The sequence below is a fragment of the Stenella coeruleoalba genome (genome assembly GCF_951394435.1).
Source record: "Stenella coeruleoalba genome assembly, chromosome: 20".
Lineage (NCBI taxonomy): Eukaryota > Metazoa > Chordata > Mammalia > Artiodactyla > Delphinidae > Stenella > Stenella coeruleoalba.
The window spans coordinates 45,862,639-45,881,329 of record NC_137166.1 but is presented as its reverse complement, the minus strand read 5'-3'; the positions used below and the strand labels follow the sequence as shown (position 1 = coordinate 45,881,329).

At 48.6% G+C, this 18,691-nt stretch overlaps 1 protein-coding gene across 1 annotated transcript in view; it reads left to right on the top strand.

Annotated features, from left to right (window-relative positions):
- Positions 1-1,281: 1,281 nt before the first annotated feature.
- Positions 1,282-18,691, top strand: part of LOC307178444 (F-box only protein 27-like) — a gene marked incomplete at its 3' end in the record, with an annotated part of 44,552 nt that continues 27,142 nt past the window's right edge. The window contains exons 1-4 of the mRNA XM_079906638.1: positions 1,282-1,747; positions 1,952-2,078; positions 2,162-2,257; positions 5,250-5,282. Coding sequence (XP_079762764.1) covers positions 1,501-1,747; positions 1,952-2,078; positions 2,162-2,257; positions 5,250-5,282 — 503 coding nt within the window. The 5' untranslated portion in view covers positions 1,282-1,500. The remainder of the gene's footprint in view (positions 1,748-1,951; positions 2,079-2,161; positions 2,258-5,249; positions 5,283-18,691) is intronic.

The following is an 18,691-nucleotide window of genomic DNA, read 5'->3' as shown; positions in this document are numbered from 1 at the left end:
TTCTTCTCCCGAGACCAGGGAAAACAAAGGGAACAGCGAACAGGCTAGAGAAGAAACAAAACCTGGCCGGGAAGAGTTCATCACTCCTTGTTTTACTTCAACTGTCACTAATTTGTAGTAACTAGATTTGTGCCTTACAAAGCGAACCTCACACCCTGACACTATGTAATTTACATTCGGCACCCATCACCCCTAACGCTGTGTGGGTTACATCCCGCGCCCCTCACTCCCTAACCTTATTATGTCGCGGCACTTATATTCTATACGCCCCTTCTAACAAATCACCTCGTAGAGTTTTTGCATTTCAGAGACAAGGTCAGCAGCCGATAAACGGGAGGCAAACGGACGCAATTACCAGGCTGCCGGACCCCAATTATCGCGCCGCCTGACGCCAGCTCTGACTGTTTTGAAATAATGCAAAGGAAAGGAGGAACGCAAGACCTTCACTACTTTGATCCTTATCACATACCCCGGACTTCGAGCCCCACATATAAAATCTTCTCCGATTCCCAAGGATTCCCACAGTTCTTGAGGCGCTGGCCTGCTGTGTCTTCCCTTCTGCCCGGCCGAAAAATAAAGCTATCCCTCTCTTCCTAAAATCCCTGTCTCCGTATTTCTGTTCGGCCTCGGTGCCCAGGTAAGCCGATATTTCGGCAACAATATGAGGCCTCCCGTCCGGAGGCCTGACTGGAAAGCAGCAGTTGTTCAGCACCAAGGGCTTTACAGCCTGGTTAGGGACACTCCAAGGGCCCACTGGGGCGGACGAAGAGCGAGAGACTCTGCATCCTGGCGTTCCTACTCCCTCCCTCTTCTGCGGATTCTGTGTGGTAGTTTCCTCGGGATTTGAATACAGCCCAAAGGAGAGGGTGTCTGGAGATTACTGGAGGCGGGGACGGGAGGTCCTGGCCTGTAAATTGGCGCGAAGCAGAGGGAGGAGGGTGCAGGTCAGTGAGAAGGGAGTGGCTCTCAGAGACTGGAAGTTAGAGGGAGGATGGGGCCGCAGGGTGGTGCCGGCTGTTAAGAAGGGAGGGGCGGGTGAATTAAAAGGGGGGAGGAAGAGATAAGGGCACGTGAAGCAAGGTGATGGCCCACCCAGGAGGAGCGCTCGCTGAGATGCAGGGTGGGACTCAGGGCTCCGCGCGGCCCCAGAGCCGGTTGGCTGTCCAGGGCTGTGTTTGGGGCGCATGGTGGAGAGGGGAGGGGATGGGAGCCCGGCAAGGATAGGTTGGGAATCTGGGGACTTGAGGACAAGACTGGGGGTGGTGAAGATGGGGAGGCGGCTGACGGGGTTTGGGGGCTGACAGTCTTGGGGTGTGGCTGGCAGGGGCGGGGCTGACGGAGGCTGCAGGTCTCTGACATCTTGGCCCTGGTTGTCCCGCAGTCGCAGCGGAGCCTGGCGAGAAAACCTCCTCTAGGGGCCAGCCTGTCGGGATCCCCTTGCTAGAGCAGGAACCCGAGGAGCCGCTGGGTCTGGGCCAGCTGCCCACGGAGCTGCTCGAGATGGTGCCGAGCCACGTGCCCCCTCACGTGCTGCTCGGGCGCTGCCGCCGGGTGTGCCGGCGCTGGCGCGACCTGGTCGACTGCCAGGCCCTGTGGCTGAGCATCCTGGCCCGGAAACACGCCTCCCTGTGGCCCATCGTCAGCACCTGCCTGCCGGCCGCCGACGACCCCAGGCCCTGCGTCCTGGGCCGCTTCTGCGAGCGCAGACCCATAGGACGCAACCTCCTCCGGAACCCCAGGGGCGAAGGTGGGGAGCCCAGGAAAGGGGTCCTCCTCAAGGGAGCCGGTGGGAGGGGCCGGATGCGGGCGGCGCTTGGACTCCGTGGGTGGGGTGGAACTGGATCCCAAGGGAGGAGCGGGACGTGCAGGTCCCCACGGGAAACCCCTGGGACTTATACCTGAGCTGAGAGGTGGAGGAAGAACTTGGGCACAAAATTTTTTTACTTAATAGATGGCTCCCAGAAACAGCCTATGCTGAGCGGTGGGGACGGCTGGACAAAGGAGGGAAAATGTAAGGGCATGCCTGCCACTCCTTGTGATGTCCACTTCCTACCTGCCTACTACCTACCTGGTTACAGGTAAACGTCCCTCCCCATTCCCCAAGGGCCAGGGCTGTGGGGGTGAGTACTTGGCCTGCTCTCTTGACCTTCCTCTTTCTTAGGTGGTTTCAAAAGAAGGAAGTGTTGGACCTGGAGGAGGAGGGTTTCTGGCCAGAACTCCTGGACAGTGGAAAGATTGAGATCTGTGTCTCTGCCCGGTGAGTGTGATGATCAAAACTGCCCTTCTGCTGAGCGCTGACTGACGGCAAGCACGAAGCCAGTGCTCTGAAGTTTGAGCTGTTTCAGCACCCTTCGTGATCCTTGATCCTGTGGGAAAGTGTATTTTAAGACCTCAAATTGAGAAGTTCAGAAAGGGAGGTGACTTCCCCTGGGGGCACAGCTAGGGCTTGGCAGGACCTGGCAGGAGGCTCGTACTTGTCTGACTCTTGTGCACTGTATGATGGTCTTGAAACTGAGGTCCATGAAGACTTTCCAAGGGATGCATGACCCAGATAATTTTAAGGGAGGCAAATTACAAATTCTCTACACTTTTATGTTCCCTGTTTTCAAATTCATCAGCTAAAGATCACATCTATGGTGGGAGCATCATTGGTTATGCCTTCCCAATTCCTATCTCTCATCCCTCCAGTTTTACAGGAAAAAAAAGCCCCTCACTAAGATGTATGGTCCACAGATGTAAAGACCTCTGGGGAGACAGGCAAAGTGACCATTTTGAAATTTCAGCCTTACCACATTCAGTTTCAATCAAGACATCTTAAACTCCCCCCGCCCACCCCACCCCGAAAACCCACCTCATTAGGAGATATATTTACAGTAAGCTTCTGTTTTTCACTTAATCATTTGTAAGTTATTGAAGCACATTTGTGTTGCTTAGAGCAACGGTGTAGCTTTTCATTGTAATAATCCGTGATTCCCAATTTTGCCATACATCACCCAGGAACACTGAAAACTCTTGATGCCTGGGTCACACATCATATTCATTAAATTGGAGTGTCTGGGCTGAGGGAGTCAGGCATCAATATCTTTGAGAAATTTAGAGCCAACTGCAAGGTTAGAGGGCACAATTCCAAAACCACCCTCAGACTCAGTAACTGACTAGAAAGACATAGAACTGAATGAAAACTCTTATCACAGGGAACAGATACAGACTAAAATTAGCCGTGGGAAGATCACAGGGCAGCATCCAGGGGAAATATCCAACACCAGACTTCCATTGCCCTCTCTCTCCCTGTGGAGTCAGGACACCTGACTCTGCTGGCCTCTGATGGTGACAGTACGCATGGAATATTGCCAACCAGGGAAGCTCGCCTGAGTTTATAGGGGCTTTATCATGTGTATCATCTCGGCCTCCAGGTCAACCGGTACTGCGTGATTCATCCTAAGTCATATTGTTGGTTTTCCTGGAGTGGCTGGCCCCCTATCTATATGGATGTGGCCAGCTCCCACCAAATCACATTGGCTGGCTGTCCACTATGACCCAAGTCTGTAGGCAAACAAGGTTATTCCTGTCAGACATAACATTCCAAGGGTCCAGAGATTACATCCCAGTAGCAGAGGGCAAAGACCACAGCTTTGGACAGGCCAAAAAATTTTTCTACACGATATCTTTTCAAGAATGAAGATGATTCCAATCTGTAGCTATAACTGGAACCACTAGTAGGTAATAATCGAAAAGAAAAGATGTTGACACCTAGAGCTTTATGGTCACAAGAAAATTTTAATGTCTAATTATGTTCTTTGTGTGTGTGTGGTTGGCACAGAACAGCATGAAAGATAAGTCCAAAGAACATAATATTATTATATAAGGACAAAATCTGGGAGAAGTAGAATGGACATCTAAGTCTAAGAAGTGGAGTGATGTGAAGTCTCTGTAAAGAAAGTTACTTCTCTGTGTATTTATATAACCAATTACTCTTGTTTTTAAATTTTTAATTTCTAATATCAAAAATGCACATATCTTGGGTGTGAAATTCAAAGAATTATGACCAATTGAACACTTTCACTTACACCAAGAACGGGATGTTGCCAGCCATCCCCACCCTCAGCATGCCTCATGCCCCATTCCCCATCACTTCCAACACAAGGGTACCGCCATCCAGAATTCTGTTACCATAGATAGATTCCCCTGGATCCTTTTAAACGACTGATAAGAAAACTGTATCTTAAAACATCACCATTGTACCCATTGGAAATGACATCTTTTGCTACCAGTGAAATATAGAATGAGAAATAATATGGGAGGAGGTACCTTGAAGAGCACAGCTCTAGGTCATTCCTCCTGAATGTGCCTGCAGACCAGCTGGGAAGCACATTTGGGACAGATGGATTCATTGGGTATGCAGAGGGGCCAAGCTCCCAAGTGACCTAATGGTGCTACTTCTGGGGACCACAGCACCATTTTGGGTTTGTATACATGGGAAGGCCATTCAGGTCGGGGAGAATGGGCGGCAGGTCCAGCCTGTAAGGTTTCCCTTCTCCCACAGCTGGATGGAACAAAGAGGCACTAACCGTATACGTATATATCAGCTAATTGTGCAAATTCTAGACGTCAACCAGGCTGTCCTGCATCATTTCTCTTCGAATCCTTTTCCCATCCGGCGGTGGAGGAGAGTCCCCTTTGAGGTCAGTCTCTGTGGGGAAAGGATGGTAGGGCCTCCGCTGATCTACTGCTGCGTAACAAACTGCCCCTGAATTTAGTGGCTTAATATTGACAGCAGTCATTTTCTCACCTCTCGTGGGTTCTACGAGTAGGGCTCTGCTGGGCGTTTCTGGCTCTGGTCTCTCATGTGGCTGCATTGCAGACACTGGCTGGAGCTGAAGGGCAGGGTAGGGTGTGAGTGTGTATACAGCAGCTGGTGGCTGGCCAAGCAGCTCTTGGTTTAATCTCAGAGCTTGGTCTTGGGATCTCTCTGCTTGGTCTAGTTTGGGCCTCGGAAATCACTTGGCAAAAGTCACTCAGTACCACTTCCACCACACTCTGGGTTACAAGGAAACCCACCCAGATAGATTCAAGGGGACGGAAATTAGACTCCACTTCTGGGTGAGGAGTGGCATTGATTCTAGAAGTACATGTGGAACTGGAGACATTGTTGCAGCCATCTATGGAAAATACACCTGTCAGAAGACCCCCAACTCAGCTTTTGAGGGGAAGGCTATGTCACAACGAGGCTTACCTTTTTCTGTCTGTAGGGCAGCCATGTGTTCTCCAACCTCAAGAAGGGCGTTCGCTTTGTGTCTTTTGAACAATGGGTGTCGAACTTGGAGTTTGGGAACGAGCAATATGGAGTCCTTTTTACCAACTCCAGTGTGATTGTGCGGGTCTGTCTGTCCTAGTCGTGGGCTGTCCTTGCAAAACTACCTGACCGTGCCTTCCAGGAGCTGGGCCCATTGGCTGGACCATCTCAGTAATCAAGGGCTTGTAGCTCCCTGGCATCCTGGGATCTCCTGGGTCCATTCGAAGTTCCTGCTGGGCCCTGTCTTCAGGTTTTGGAAACTACTAGAAGAAAGTTTCTGCTGCTCTCTAAGGCAGACCCTGTTCTACTGAATGGAAACCCACGGTTGAGCACAGGGAAATGCTGGATCCTGAGAGCTCCACGATCCCCCAGAGGCCCTCTGCTTCAGCCCCAGTGCCCTCTGCCCTTGTCTCCTCCTGTTTCTGCTGCAGCAGCTATATTCGTTCCTTCCAGGAGGCCCTCTTTCACCTCTGAACTAGAAGCTCATCCCTATGGCTGGGAAAATTCCAGCCCCCCTTGGGTGGTGAACTTAACCTCATGGGGTTTCAAGCAAGACTGGGACCAGGACTCACAGCAGGAAGTCAAACTAGTGCAAAAATTGTTTGGAGACAGAGGGTTCTGCCCACCCTGTGAACAATGAAGCGGTTCCCTGAGCCCAACCCTACCCTGAATTGTATGGGGTATATAATAATTTTGTTATTTTGAAATGCTTTTTAAACATGGAGAGAATAAATGAGCAATATATCTGCCGATCATAGGTAATAAATGTATCATTTTGTCAAAAGTGTCTCATGTCTTTTTAATAGAAATACAATGTTACAGCCTTGGTGAATACTTGGTTCAGAGTAAGGAGTTGTCCCAGGTGAGGAGGGAAAATTGTACAGAAGAAAACACCATAGAAGGTATTCTCCATCTGAGAGCGTGGAAGTGTTAGCACCCTGTTTTCCAAGCCCCAAGGAAATCATGGAGTCAAAGATTATCAATCAGGGTTAAAAGCATTAGGCAGGTGGTGGATGTGGGACAGTGTCACAGTGACACCACATTTGTGACATTCTAGTCATGATGAGGGTGAGAGAGGACCATGCAATGGCAGGATCCGGCTGTCCCCACCCCAGTCCAGGGGTCGTGGCTAGCCTCACTGCTGCAGGATCCCTAAGGAGTTCCAGTCTCCTGATGTAATGCAGGTGAAGCCTGCCGCTGCCTTTGATGTAACTACCCTGAACTGCCCCACCCACCTGCAGTATAAGCATGGGACACACTCACTGGGGACAGTGTTTTGCCAGTATCATCAAAAGGGGATCGTGGGGTTTCCCTGATGGCGCCGTGGTTAAGAATCCACCTGCCAATGCAGGGGACACGGGTTCGAGCCCTGGTCCGGGAAGATCCCACATGCTGTGGAACAACTAAGCCCGTGCACCACAACTACTGAGCCTGCGCTCTAGAGCCCGCAAGCCACAACTATTGAAGCCCGCGTGTCTAGAGCCTGTGCTCTGCAACAAGAGATGCCACCGCAATGGGAAGCCCGCGCACCGCTATGAAGAGGAACCCCCTCTCACCGCAACTAGAGAAAGCCGGCGCGCAGCAGCGAGGATCCAGCACAGCCAAATATAAATAAATAAAATAAAATTTTTAAAAAAAGGCTTTCAAATTGAGTGGCCTGTCCTTCAAGAGAAATCGGAAGGAGGGTGGGGTGATCCGTCTGCCTCGTCACCCACAGGGGAAGAGCCGGAGCAGGGAGAGGTCGGTGCCTGCAGTGAGGAAGGCACTGCCCAGGGAGGGAAGGCTGCCGCCACCCCTGAGAGCCAGGAGCCCCAGGCCAAAGGGGCCGAGGCTGGTGCTGCCTCCCAGGGAGGAGACACGGAAGAGGCGGGGCCCCAGGCGCACAGCCATCCACTCCCTCTGGCCAGAGAGTGGCCCTACACCAGCGAGTGAGCAGAGTGAGTATCTGGGTGGGGGCAGATGCGTGATTCCTAAGCTGCAAAAACTGTGCTGTCCTTGTGGTCACTGCCTGGACCTGGTGCCCTGGCTGCCTTCCTGTGCCCAGAAAGGAAGGGTCTGTTGTCCGCTAGCCACGTTCCCTCTCCTCCTCTCCCTCCTGTGGATTCTCCCATCATCCATCTGGTCTTCCTCTTAAGCCCAGTTGAAGATGGTCCCTTGCAGTTTCCCAAGTTAGGTTAGTGATGTGAAATCCTCCTGCCCCTGTCCCTACCTCCTTCCCTGTCCCCACCTGTGCAGAAGGCAGTTGCTGGTTTTCTTCCCCAATTCTTTTCCAAGTAGGCTTTGTTTCCTCCCTCCCTGAGCCAGATGTGGTGGTGCCTACGCCCACAGTCTGAGTGTCCAGCCTTCCCCTGTTGAGTTTGTAGTCTCTTGTGCTGTGCCTAGTGGCCCCTGGGCTGGGGAGGACACTGCCCCTGTCTAGGTTTTTGTAAATGTCTTAACTCAAGTTCAAACCTCCAGCTTGTGAATCAGCTGTGTCTCTTTTTTGACTTGGTGAGCAAGTATTAAGCTCTGGGATTTTGGGGGGGAGGTATGTAATGTGAAACAACTTCTTGTCTTTTTTTCCCCCCTCCCATTGTTGTAGACAACTTTTAATGCCCAAACCCCAGATTTGGACATTTTTTTTTCTAACTGCTAAAACCATTCTTTTCCACCTGGTTTTACTGCAACATTTGGAAAAGGAATAAATGTCATCCTTTTAAAAAAAAAAAAAAAACCATGATATTGGAGTCGGGTTGGGGAGGGAGTTGAAATAACCCAGAAACCCATCTGAAGAAAATCAAAAGACCATATCAGGGACCATCTGAGTCACAAAATAAATAGCAACAGTATTGGATTTAACCCGGGGGACAAAATATATATCAGTAACTCCATACTGACATAAAGAAATAATTGAATAAATAAATAAATGGAGTGGGGAGGAACAGCCCTTCCTCACAGTAAAATTTCAATTAGACAAGAAAGAATTAGAAAATAACAAAATCACCATTAGGCAAACCCCATGCTTATAATTCTTGCAGACGAGATCCACCAATGAATGATAAAATTAGTGGATGAAAATTTCAGAAGAAACCTGATTTGCATAGCCTTAAGGGATCCACACCTCCCCCCAAGATATTTATTAACTACAAAGGAAAGAATAAAAGCTTTACAGTGGAGAAACCCAGCAGACACCGCTTTAACCAAGCAATGAAGGTTAATGTCAGCAGTGACAGCAATAAGACATGTCAGTGTCATGAACACTCTGATACCATGCACTGAGAAGGACACTACATCCCACTAGGACAGTCGTGCCAGAAAAATCCAGAATCCAATTCACTTAATTCCAATCATGAGAAAACATCAGATAAACCTCAAAGGAGTGATATCCTACAAAACAACAACGGCTCAGGACTCTAAAATGTCAAGATGTTAACATTAGGAGAAACAGGGTGAGGGGGACAGAGGAACTTTGTAATATATCTGCAAATTTTCTGCTAAGTCTAAAATGAGTACAAAATTTAAAGTTCTAAAAAAAAAATATCAAGGGTTTTTCGGCCAGCCTGCCTGGTTTCAAATCCCAGACTGTGTGACCTGAGGTCAGACTCGTCATCTCTTTGAGCCTCAATTTACTCTTTTGTAAATGGAAGGAACAATAGTACCTACAGCTTAAGGTGCAGTAAGAAGTTAAATGAGTTTTCCACCTGATCACTTGTAAGAGTATATTTGTTATTATTACTGTCGTGTAGACCAAACAAAGGACGACTGTGAGAACAACTTTGGGAGTGTTTCCTCCTCTTCAATCTTTTGGAAGAGTTTGAGAATGATGGATATAAGTTCTTCTTTGTATGTTTGGTAGAATTCCCCGGTGAAGGCATCCTGTCCTGGACTTTTGTTTGTAGGGAGTTTTAAAATTACACAGTCTAGGGCTTCCCTGGTGGCGCAGTGGTTGAGGGTCCGCCTGCCGATGCCCGGGACACGGATTTGTGCCTTGGTCCGGGAGGATCCCACATGCCGCGGAGCGGCTGGGCCCGTGAGCCATGGCCGCTGAGCCTGCACGTCCGGAGCCTGTGCTCCACAACGGGAGAGGCCACAACAGTGAGAGGCCCGCGTACCGCAAAAAAAAAAATTACACAGTCTATTTCACTTCTAGAGTGATAGGTTTGTTCAAATTATCTATTTCATCCTGATTCAGTTTTGGTGGGCTGTATGTTTCTAGAAACCTGTCCATTTCTTCTAGGTTGTCCAATTAAATTATGTGGGTTTTTTTTTTTTGAGCAAATGGTCTCCACCTTTCCCTTCCTGAACATGACTGTCTCATATTCCTCCTATCAAAATTCCTCCAGTTGACCCAAAATTATCCTCCAGAGTTGAATTGTTCAAACCAGTATCTGCTCCAGGACCACACACTACATGTGATCATGACTCTTAGGGCTGTTTCAACCTGTCACACTCGCCTTTTGATGATACTGGAAAAACACTAACCCCTCTAGCTGTGTCTCGCTGCTAGGTGGGTGGGGCAGTTCAAGGTGGATACATCAAAGGCAGCAGCAGGCTTCATCTGCATTACATCAGGAGACTGGAACTCCTTAGGGATTCTGCAGCAGTGAGTCTAGCCACAACCCCTGGACTGGGGTGAAGACAGTCAAATTCTGCCATTGCATGGTCCTCTCTCACCCTCATCATGACTAGAATGTCACAGTTGTGGTGTCACTGTGACACTGTACCCACATCCACCACCTAATACTTCTAACCCTAATTGATAATCTTTGACCCATGATTTCCTTAGGGCTTGGGAAATAGGGTGCTAACACTTCCATTCTCTCGACCGGAGAACACCTTCTATTGGTGTTTTCTTCTGTACAGTTTTCCCTCCTCAACCGGGACAACTCCTTACTCTGAACCAAGTACTCACCAAGGCTGTAACATTGTATTTCCATTAAAAAGAGCGGAGCCACTTTTGGCAAAATAATACGTTTATTACCTATGATCGGCAGATGTATCGCTCAATATTCTCTCCGTGTTTGAAAAGAATTTAACAATAGCAAAATAATTTTATACGCCATACAATTCAAAGCAGCGTTGGGCTCAGGGGACCACTTCATCGTTCACAGAGTGGGCAGAACCTTCTGTCTCCAAACATTTTTTTGAGCTGGTTGACTTTCTGCTATGAGTCTTGGTCCCAATCTTAAAACCCCAAGAGGGCTGGAATTCTCTCAGCCATAGGGATAAGGTTCTAGTTCATAGGTGAAGAGAGGGCTTCCTGGAAGGGACCAATAAAGCCTCCGCAGCCGATCCAGGAGGAGACAAGGGCAGAGGGCACTGGGGCCGAACAAGACGGGCCTGACATCGGGGAAGGGTGAGGAGCCCTCTCCCCATCCAGGATTTCCCTGTGTTCACCCCTGCGTCTCCACTCGGTAGAACAGGGGCTGCCTTGGAGAAGCAGAAGCTGGTAAATCTGATGCAGGAACTTTCTTGTAGTAGCTTCCAGAACCTAAAGACAGGGCCCAGTAGGACTTCGACTGGACCCAGGAGATCCCAGGGTGCCAGGGAGCTACAAGCCCTTGATTACTGAGATGGTCCTGCCAATGGTCCCAGCTCCTGGAAGGCACTGTCAGGTTGTTTGCAAGGACAGTCCTTGGCTAGGACAGACAAACCCGAACAATTACACTGGAGTGGGACAGAGAGAATCCGTATTGCTCATTCCTGAACTCCAGGTCCCAGATGTACTGTTCAAAAGACACAAAGCAGGGCTTCCCTGGTGGCGCAGTGGTTGAGAGTCCACCTGCCGATGCAGGGGACGCGGGTTCGTGCCCCAGTCCGGGAAGATCCCACAGGCCGCGGAGCGGCTGGGCCTGTGAGCCATGGCCACTGAGCCTGAGCTCTACAGCCCACAAGCCACAACTACTGAAGCCCGCGTGCCACAAATACTGAAGCCTGCGCGCCTATAGCCCATGCTCCACAACAAGAGAAGCCACTGCAATGAGAAGCCCACGCACTGCAATGAAGGGTAGCCCCCGCTTACCGCAACTAGAGAAAGCCCGCATGCAGCAACGAAGACCCAACGCAGCCAAAAATAAAATAAATTAAAATAAATAAATTTTTAACTCTATACCAACTCTATCCAAGAAAAATAAAAGGGAAGCTACACATATAATTTTCAGTATCAGCAAATAAAACCAGAAATGGATTCTTGCCCACGTGGGACTTAACCTTCTAAGAGAGAGAGACACGGTGAACAGGAGGCATAGTAAGCAAATTAGATACTGTTGGGGAAATCATTAAAAATAAAGTCTCCTGCCAACCCCCCAAAATTCTCTTCACAAATGTAGAAAAGATGCAGTTTTATTTTTTAATTTAATTTTTATTTTATTTTATAGTTGATTTACAATGTTGTTTTAGTTTCAGGTGTACAGCAGAGTGATTCGGTTGTACATATACATATATCCATTCTTTTTTAAAATAAAGTTATTTATTTTTATGTATTTATTTTTGGCTGCATTGGGTCTTCATTGCTGTGCTCAGGCTTTCTCTAGTTGCGGTGAGCGGAGGCTACTCTTTGTTGTGGTGCGTGGGCTCAGTAGTTGTGGCTCACAGGCTCCAGAGCACAGGCTCCAGAGCACAGGCTCAGTAGTTGTGGCTCACAGGCTTTGTTGCTCCGTGACATGTGGGATCTTCCCAGACCAGGGCTCGAACCTGTGCCCTCTGCATTGGCAGGCAGATTCTTAACTACTGTGCCACCAGGGAAATCCCTTCATTCTTTTTCAGATTCTTTTCCCACATAGGTTATTACAGATTATTGATGGAGTTCCCTGTACTATACAGTAGGTCCCTGTTGATTATCTATTTTATATACAGTAGAGTGTATATGTTAATCCCAAACTCCTAATTTATCCTTCCCCCCACCTTTCCCCCTTGGTAGCCATAAGTTTGTTTCCAAAGTCTGTGAGTCTGTTTCTATTTTGTAAATAAGTTCAGTTGTATCATTTTCTTAGATTCCATATATAAGTGATATCATATGATGTTTGTCTTTCTCTGTCTGACTTACTTCACTTAGGATGATGATCTCTAGGTCCATCCATGTTGTTGCAAATGGCATTATTTCATTCTTTTTTATGGCTGAGTAATATTCCATTGTATATATGTACCACAACTTCTGTATCCATTCATCTGCCAATGGACATTTGGTTGCTTCCATATCTTGGCTGTTGTAAATAGTGCTGCAATGAACATTGGGGTGCATGTATCTTTTTGAATTATGGTTTTCTCTGGATATATGCCCAGGAGTGCTTTTTTAAGGAACCTCCATACTGTTTTCCATAATGATTGTACCAATTTACCTTCCTACCAACAGTGTAAGAGGGTTCCCTTTTCTCCACATGCTCTCCAGCATTTATTGTTTGCAGACTTTTTGATGCTGACCATTCTGACTGGTGTGAGGTGATACCTCATTATAGTTTTGATTTGCATTTCTCTAGTAATTTGTGATGTTGAGTATCTTTTCCTGTGCTTTTTGGTCATCTGTATGTTTTCTTAGGAGAAATGTCTATTTAGATCTTCTGCCTATTTTTTTTTTAATTACTTTATTTATTTATTTATTTATTTTTGGCTACATTGGGTCTTCATTGCTGTGCACGGGCTTTCTCTATTTGCCGCGAGCAGGGCCTACTCTTTGTTGTGGTGCGCGTACTCCCATTGCGGTGGCTTCTCTTATTGTGGAGCATGGGCTCTAGGGGCATGAGCTTCAGTAGTTGCAACATGCAGGCTCAGTAGCTGTGGCACACGGGCTCAGTAGTTGTGGCTTGCGGCTCTAGAGCGCAGCCTCGGTAGTTGTGGTACACGGGCTTAGTTGCTCCGCGGTATGTGGGATCTTCCCAGACCAGGGCTCGAACCCATGTCCCCTGCATTGACAGGGGGATTCTTAACAACTGCACCACCAAGGAAGTAACAATATGGACTAATCCAAAAGCACATCCTCAGGGCAAACATGAAGCTGTGGGTTGGCGACTGCAATATATGATTTCCATAAAACTTAAGAACACATAAAAAAATGCTATATAATAATTGTGGGCCAAACACATGTAGAAAAAGGAGAATGTAACCCAAAGCGTGTGCCTTCCCAGGACGGTGGCTGGGGGTGGAGAGTGGCATTGGAGGGAGGGGGCAGGTATGGAGTGTTTGGTTTGTCCCAGCTAAGGTTTGAGACCTGGCAGTCTCGGCTTCAGAACTGATGCCAACGGTTCCCCTAGGCTCCATGCCAAGTTCAGGGACTGCTGGTGGAGAAGGACCTGGGGCTCAGGGCACCTGCCTCCACCTGCCCCCCAAGAGCCAGCTCCTGGCTGAGACTGGTTCCCTCCCGTCACTGCCCTGCTCAGATGCCCCGCACAGCAGGTTAGAGGCGGGCTCAGGAGCCTCCTCCCTGTGGACCGGGGTTCAGCTGTGTGACTTTGGGCAGGCTGCTGCCCTCCCCAAGCTTTTTTTCTCATTTTGTAGCGAGGCCTAAATCAAGGGGGAGTTGAGAGGAGTTGATGAAGTAGTGCTCCTAAGACGTGCAACTAATTGCCTGGGATGGGGAGAGGGCACAGTTATTACTGATGTTATTATTATCATTATGCTTCCTGGGTGAAAGGGTCAAGAATGGTTGACCGTCATCCAAGGGGAATCCCCATAGCCCTTGACCTCCCCATCCCATGCAGAGACAACTTCTACAGGGCCATGGCAACCACCGCATCCCTGCTAACACCATCCCTTCCACAAGGTGGCCAGCACCACCCCTCCTGAGCTGGGCAAGTCACTTGTCTTCTGTCAGAAGCTCAGTTTCTTCCTGAATTAAATGTGGGCCATCACCTTTGTTCCTGGAGGTGGACAACGGTTTCCTGACATGGCCCATGCCTGTCCTCAGTCAGGAGCCCCATGCAGAAGAATCTAGTTAAAGTGGAATGGTAACCCTGTGAGAAACTGCCGCAACTCACTCATAAATTCCACAAGCATTTATGGAGCTCCTACTGTTTGCCAGGCCCCGGGCCAGGCATGGAGACACAACAGTAAATACAACAGGTAAATGGAACCGCAATACCAGTGTCATACATAAGGAATTATTAATGTCTTTTTAAATATATGGGATCACCTATGGATTACATTTTCTAAATAGACAGTTGCCAGCATGCAGTAATGCTACCGGGTGTAGTACACCAGAGGTGCAGGCAGCTCTGGCTGAACCCTTACTAGAATGTTCACATGGTCTGCGATTTTGGACGTTCTGGCTAGACAGTCCCCTGAGAGGTGGGTAGGGTAGATTGCTCTGGAAGGAGGTCGGCCCCTCCACACCCTCCAGGCCCATCTCCCCTCAGGCTGGAGCCGTCCTCCTCACCCCCTGCCTTCTACAGACCTTCCACACCAGGGCTCTCCCTTCCCGCCCTCCCTGGCCTGTCCCACTCCTTGCCCTGCCCAGGACTTTCCTTTCACAACTCCCTAGGTGTGTGTCCTCTCTAGATAGGTTGGTGCTTTGATATTTAAAGGCTCTTAGTTTGTTGTAGAGCCTAGAAAACTGGCCCTAGGCAGAACTTTTTTTTTTAATTATTATTATTTTTTTGGCTGCATTAGGTCTTTGTTGCTGTGCGTGGGCTTCCTCCACTTGTGGTGAGGGGGGGCTACTCTTTGTTGCGGTGCACAGGCTTCTCATTGCAGTGGCTTCTCTTGTTGCGGAGCATGGGCTCTAGGTGCACAGGCTTCAGTAGTTGTGGCGTGTGGGCTCAGTAGTTGTGGCGCATGGGTTTAGTTGCTCCGCGGCATGTGGGATCTTCCAGGACCAGGGCTCGAAGCCGTGTCCCCTGCCTTGGCAGGCGGATTCTTAACCACTGTGCCACCAGGGAAGCCCCGGATTTTCTTCTTTAGAGCAAAGAAATTTTGTGGGTTTTGTGGCTCTTTTCTGCTCTTGACCCCCGAGAGGCTGGGTTGGGTGGGGAGCTGAGAAGGTTTTACGTGAAATCCCATCTCCCCACCCACATCCTCCCTAATCCAGGAGAGAAGAGCCTTCAGGGGCTGAATCACCTTGAGGAAGGAACTTGAACCCGACACCCAGGGCTGGATGCACTCAACCCTAAGCTAGGGAGCTGGGCTCTCTTCAAATCCCTCCCATCCTTCTGAGAGAGATTTTATTAACTACTTACCTCCTTCCTCCTAAGATCCCTCAGACCCTCCATCCACACAAAAGGCCCATCCCCAGTCCAGTTCTTTTCCTGGAATCAAAATGCCCCTAGGCTTGCTACTCCACTCCTGTTAACAGGATAGGAGAACCAGGGGCAGGGAAGCAAAGTTGGTGGAACTTCTGATATCCTTGGGATATTCGTGCAACCTGCCTCCAGTGCTCTGAGGTTCAGGAATTTTCTACTTCTGCAAACCAGGCCCGCAGGTTTCCCCCCAACTTCCCAACCACTCCTCCTCCAGCAGAGAGAGGCACCTGCATCCCCACTCAGCACTTCCCTGCCCATCCTTGTTGCTTCACTCGGTCAGAGCCAACCACAACCTTCCTCCATTTATGGCGAAGAATTTCTCATTCAGCCTTTACCACCTTGAAATGAAATACTTGATGAAACCTATCTCCACAGAGAAATCTTTAAATGTTAATAAAAGGTCCCAAATATATATGTATAGTGTAAAGGTGAAATAAAAGGAGAGAAATTTGTAAGTAAAAGAATACATATTTCGGGCTTCCCTGGTGGTGCAGTGGTTGAGAGTCCGCCTGCCGATGCAGGGGACACGGGTTCGTGCCCCGGTCCGGGAAGATCCCACATGCTGCGGAGTGGCTACGCCTGTGAACCATGGCCGCTGAGTCTGTGCGTCCGGAGCCTGTGCTCCGCAACGGGAGAGGCCACAACAGTGAGAGGCCCGCGTACCGCAAAAAAACCCCAAAAAAAACCATATTTCAATATGCAAGTGATACTCGGGCTTGCTCCCAATAAGATCCAGATAGTGTGTGGTCCATGGAGGGTAGCCATCAACATCCCTTGGGAATTTGTTACAAATGCAGATCTGATTCAGAGTTGGATTTTAAAACTTCCCCGGTGTATCTGAAAAATCCCCAGCACTCTCTGTGGATCCCTAAAGCTCCACAAAGCCCACAGCTGGCCCTGCCTAGATGAAGAGATTTTGCAGTTTCCTGAACTGGATCGTAACAACTAGTAAAGTGCCAAGAAAGCCGAGGAAACTCTTCCAATTGACTCAGAAGTTGCGTTCTTGGACCATTCAGTGTCTATTAACACTCTTGACATTTACAGGCCAACTAATTTGGGTTCTAGGCTCAGATTAACAGGCTTTCCTCCTACGTAAAACACACAGGACATTGGCTAGGAGGAGGAATCCACGATAGTTCTCCCCTGGGTGGCACTGTCCTGTGCACGGCTTCCCAATAACACTCTCATTACTGTGACACCAAAATGCACCCACAACTTCCCCAAAAGGCCCCTGGGGTGCCTGTACACCCTCGTCTCCTGGGAGCCATTATTCTCTAATCTTTTTCTTCTAGGCAGTAAGCCCTTGGAACAGAATTATATTTTTCTTTTATTTTTTAAAATTTTATTTATTTAATTTTTTTTGGCTGTGTTGGGTCTTCGTTGCTGTGTGTGGGCTTTCTCTAGTTCCGGCGAGCAGGGGCTACTCTTCGTTGTGGTGTGAGGGCTTCTCATTGCAGTGGCTTCTCTTGTTGCGGAGCATGGGCTCTAGGAGCGCGGGCTTCAGTAGTTGTGGCACGCGGGCTCAGTAGTTATGGCTTGGGGGCTCTAGAGCGCAGGGTCAGTAGTTGTGGCACATGGACTTAGTTGCTCTGCGGCTTGTGGGATCTTCCTGGATCCGGGCTCGAACCCATGTCCCGTGCACTGGCAGGCGGATTCTTAATTATTGCGCCACCTTGGAAGTCCCTATTTTTCTTTTTAACTGGAGTTCACCATGGGGTGTAATTCTAGGAATTAACGGAGATTGTGTCTGAGGAGGAAATTGAAGAATGGAAACTGACTTATCAGTCTCTGCTCTTTTATCTTACTTGAAGTTTTCAAACTTTTTTATTTTAACCACTTTTTGAAATCCTGATTGGGTCATAATCAATTTTCATAATCTCATTATCAAATGGATTCCCCCAGTTTACAAATTACATTAAAATAATGTATTGCTATGGGCAGAAGGGTGTGGTTTCTAAGATTTGCTTTAAATTGCCTGGGGGAGCAAGTGGGTGGGAGTAGAGATGAAACCAGATTGGTCAGCAGTTAACTGCTGGAGCTCCTTACACTATTCCACTTTGGGATATGTTGGAAAACCTCAACAGTAAAAATTGTACTGACAGTGTATGTATCGAAAAGAAATTTGGCCCATGTAATAGTCAATCCATCTCTCAGAATTCAGGATCTCCCCACCCAGACTACTTATGGCCCTTTACCCCTTGCCTGCTCTGTTTCCCAGAACACTGATCACCTTCTAACACACTACACAATTTCCATGTCATGTCTACTGCTCATCATGGCCCATGTGAATTACAGTCTGATTTGATGCTTACTCCATAGAAAAACTGTTTGCATCTTTTCTGCATTTTTGAAGAGGATGTTGGGGGTTGGCAGGAGATTTTATTTTTAATGATTTCCTAACAGTATCTAATTTGCTTAATCTGTCTCCTGTTCACCATGTCTCTCTCCCTTAGAAAGTAAGTTCCACGTGGGCAAAAATCAATGATGGTTTTACTTGCTGATATTGGAAATTGTATGTGTAGCTTCCCTTTTATTTTTCTTGGACAGAGTTGGTATAGAGGTTAAAAGCAAGAATTCTAGAGCTACCCAGGCTAGGCTCAAATCCCAGCTCTGTCACCTACTAGCTGTTTGATTTGGGCAGGTCCCTTGGCCTCAGTTTTCTCACCTGGGAAGTGGGGACATAGCCATACCTATCTCAGGGGGTTGCTACCCTGACTGGTAGTAAGAGGCTCCATGAAGTTTGGCTGGGGTTATTACTGGTTACAGCACTCTTTTAGGGAGTCAGATAGAAATGCATTTGGCTCCTGCTGGAGCCTGTTTTCTCCTATGCAATGATCTCCAAGCTAGTGATGCTGGATCCTCAAAGGTGATGAGAATTTTATACGACCTAATGAATACAAAGCCTCCTGCCCAGGTGTCTGACCCAAATAGCAGCAGTTGTTCAGCACCAAGGGCCTTACAGCCTGGTTAGGGACACTCCAAGGGGCCACTGGTCCGGACGAAGAGCGACAGACTCTGGATCCTGGCGGCCCCTACTCTGGGAGATTTGGTTCGGCAGTTCCACCTCAGTCCAAATACGGCCTGAGGGAGGCGGGTGTCTGGAGAATACAGGAGGTGGGGACAGGAGGGGCTGGCTAGTAAGTCGGGGCAAGGCAGAGGGAGGAGGGGGCATGACAGACAGTAAGAAAGG